The 1,293-nt window shown below is 43.2% G+C and overlaps 1 protein-coding gene across 1 annotated transcript; it reads right to left on the reverse strand.

The window, feature by feature from the left end:
• Positions 1–73: 73 nt before the first annotated feature.
• Positions 74–916, reverse strand: SARC_03314 (hypothetical protein; the record flags this gene model as incomplete). Its single annotated transcript, XM_014302908.1, has 2 exons — positions 74–276; positions 790–916. The coding sequence occupies 2 exons, from the start codon at positions 914–916 to the stop codon at positions 74–76; spliced, it is 330 nt and encodes a 109-aa protein (XP_014158383.1).
• Between the last annotated feature and the right edge of the window lie 377 nt (positions 917–1,293).

The following is a 1,293-nucleotide window of genomic DNA, read 5'->3' on the forward strand; positions in this document are numbered from 1 at the left end:
GTGTGTGTGTGTGTGTGTGTGTGTGTGTGTGTGTGTGTATGTATGTATGTATATGTATGTATAAATGAAAGCGTCATATATCTATACCACTGCGATGCATATATGTAATCTGTACTAAATCCCCTGACCATAAACAACCAGAAACATACTGGTACTGTATCCTGGTGCCAATCTTCGATGCCGTTGCAACCAAAGCTTTCACATCCGCCGACAAGCATCCCACATTTCCCTCAACAGCGCTTTGTGTCTGTGTGTCCACTAGGCTATGGCTATCTCCTACATGTGCATGTACAGGGTTATGTGTATGTGTCTGTATATCCACTAGGCTATGCCTATCTCCTACATGTGCATGTACAGGGTTATGTATATGTGTATGTGTATGTGTCTGTATATCCACCAGGCTATGGCTATCCCCTACATGTGCATGTACAAGGTTATGTATATGTGTATGTGTATGTGTATGTGTCTGTATATCCACTAGGCTATGCCTATCTCCTACATGTGCATGTACAGGGTTATGTATATGTGTATGTGTATGTGTATGTGTATGTGTCTGTATATCCACTAGGCTATGCCTATCTCCTACATGTGCATGTACAGGGTTATGTATATGTGTTTGTGTGAGCATTCAGTTGTCTCCTATATATGTATGTACCAGAATCATATATATGTGTATGTGCCTATATATCCACTGGTAGGCTATGCCTATCTCCTATATGCGCATGTACAGATGCATGTATGTGTCCGTGTGTGCACTCAGGCACTGTCCAAAGTATTAGACCGACCTACCTGTATCTCCAAGCACATCCACATTGATACCATTGATACCATTGATATCACTGATACCACTGATATTACTGTATGGCTGTTTGCCACACCATCCTTCTCTCACGCGTGCGTGTATGTCTGTGTCCATGTGGTAATGGTGTGTGCACATGTCCTGCGTGCGAGCGATGTACCTGTGTAAGTGTGTCGGTCAAGATGGGTTCGTCTCTCAGAAGGAGTAGGTAGCGGTGTATATACAGATACGTCTACCCTAAACCCTAAATCCTAAACCCTAAAGCATACAGGCCCTTGACACAGACGCACACACGCTGAAAAGTTGCTTATCACATCATCGCTCCCGCAGGAGCGCGTGCATGTCTGTGTGCATGTGGTAATAAAATGGTTGTGCATGTATCTCGATTGACAAAGTATTTACCAAAATGTTCTAGCAGCTCTGTAATGGTGTATATGGAAGATGTATGAAAATGTCCTGTTTCCTTGGTATATGCCTGTGTGTGTGTATCAAGC

The sequence above is a fragment of the Sphaeroforma arctica genome (assembly GCF_001186125.1).
Source record: "Sphaeroforma arctica JP610 unplaced genomic scaffold supercont1.166, whole genome shotgun sequence".
Taxonomy (NCBI): domain Eukaryota; class Ichthyosporea; order Ichthyophonida; genus Sphaeroforma; species Sphaeroforma arctica.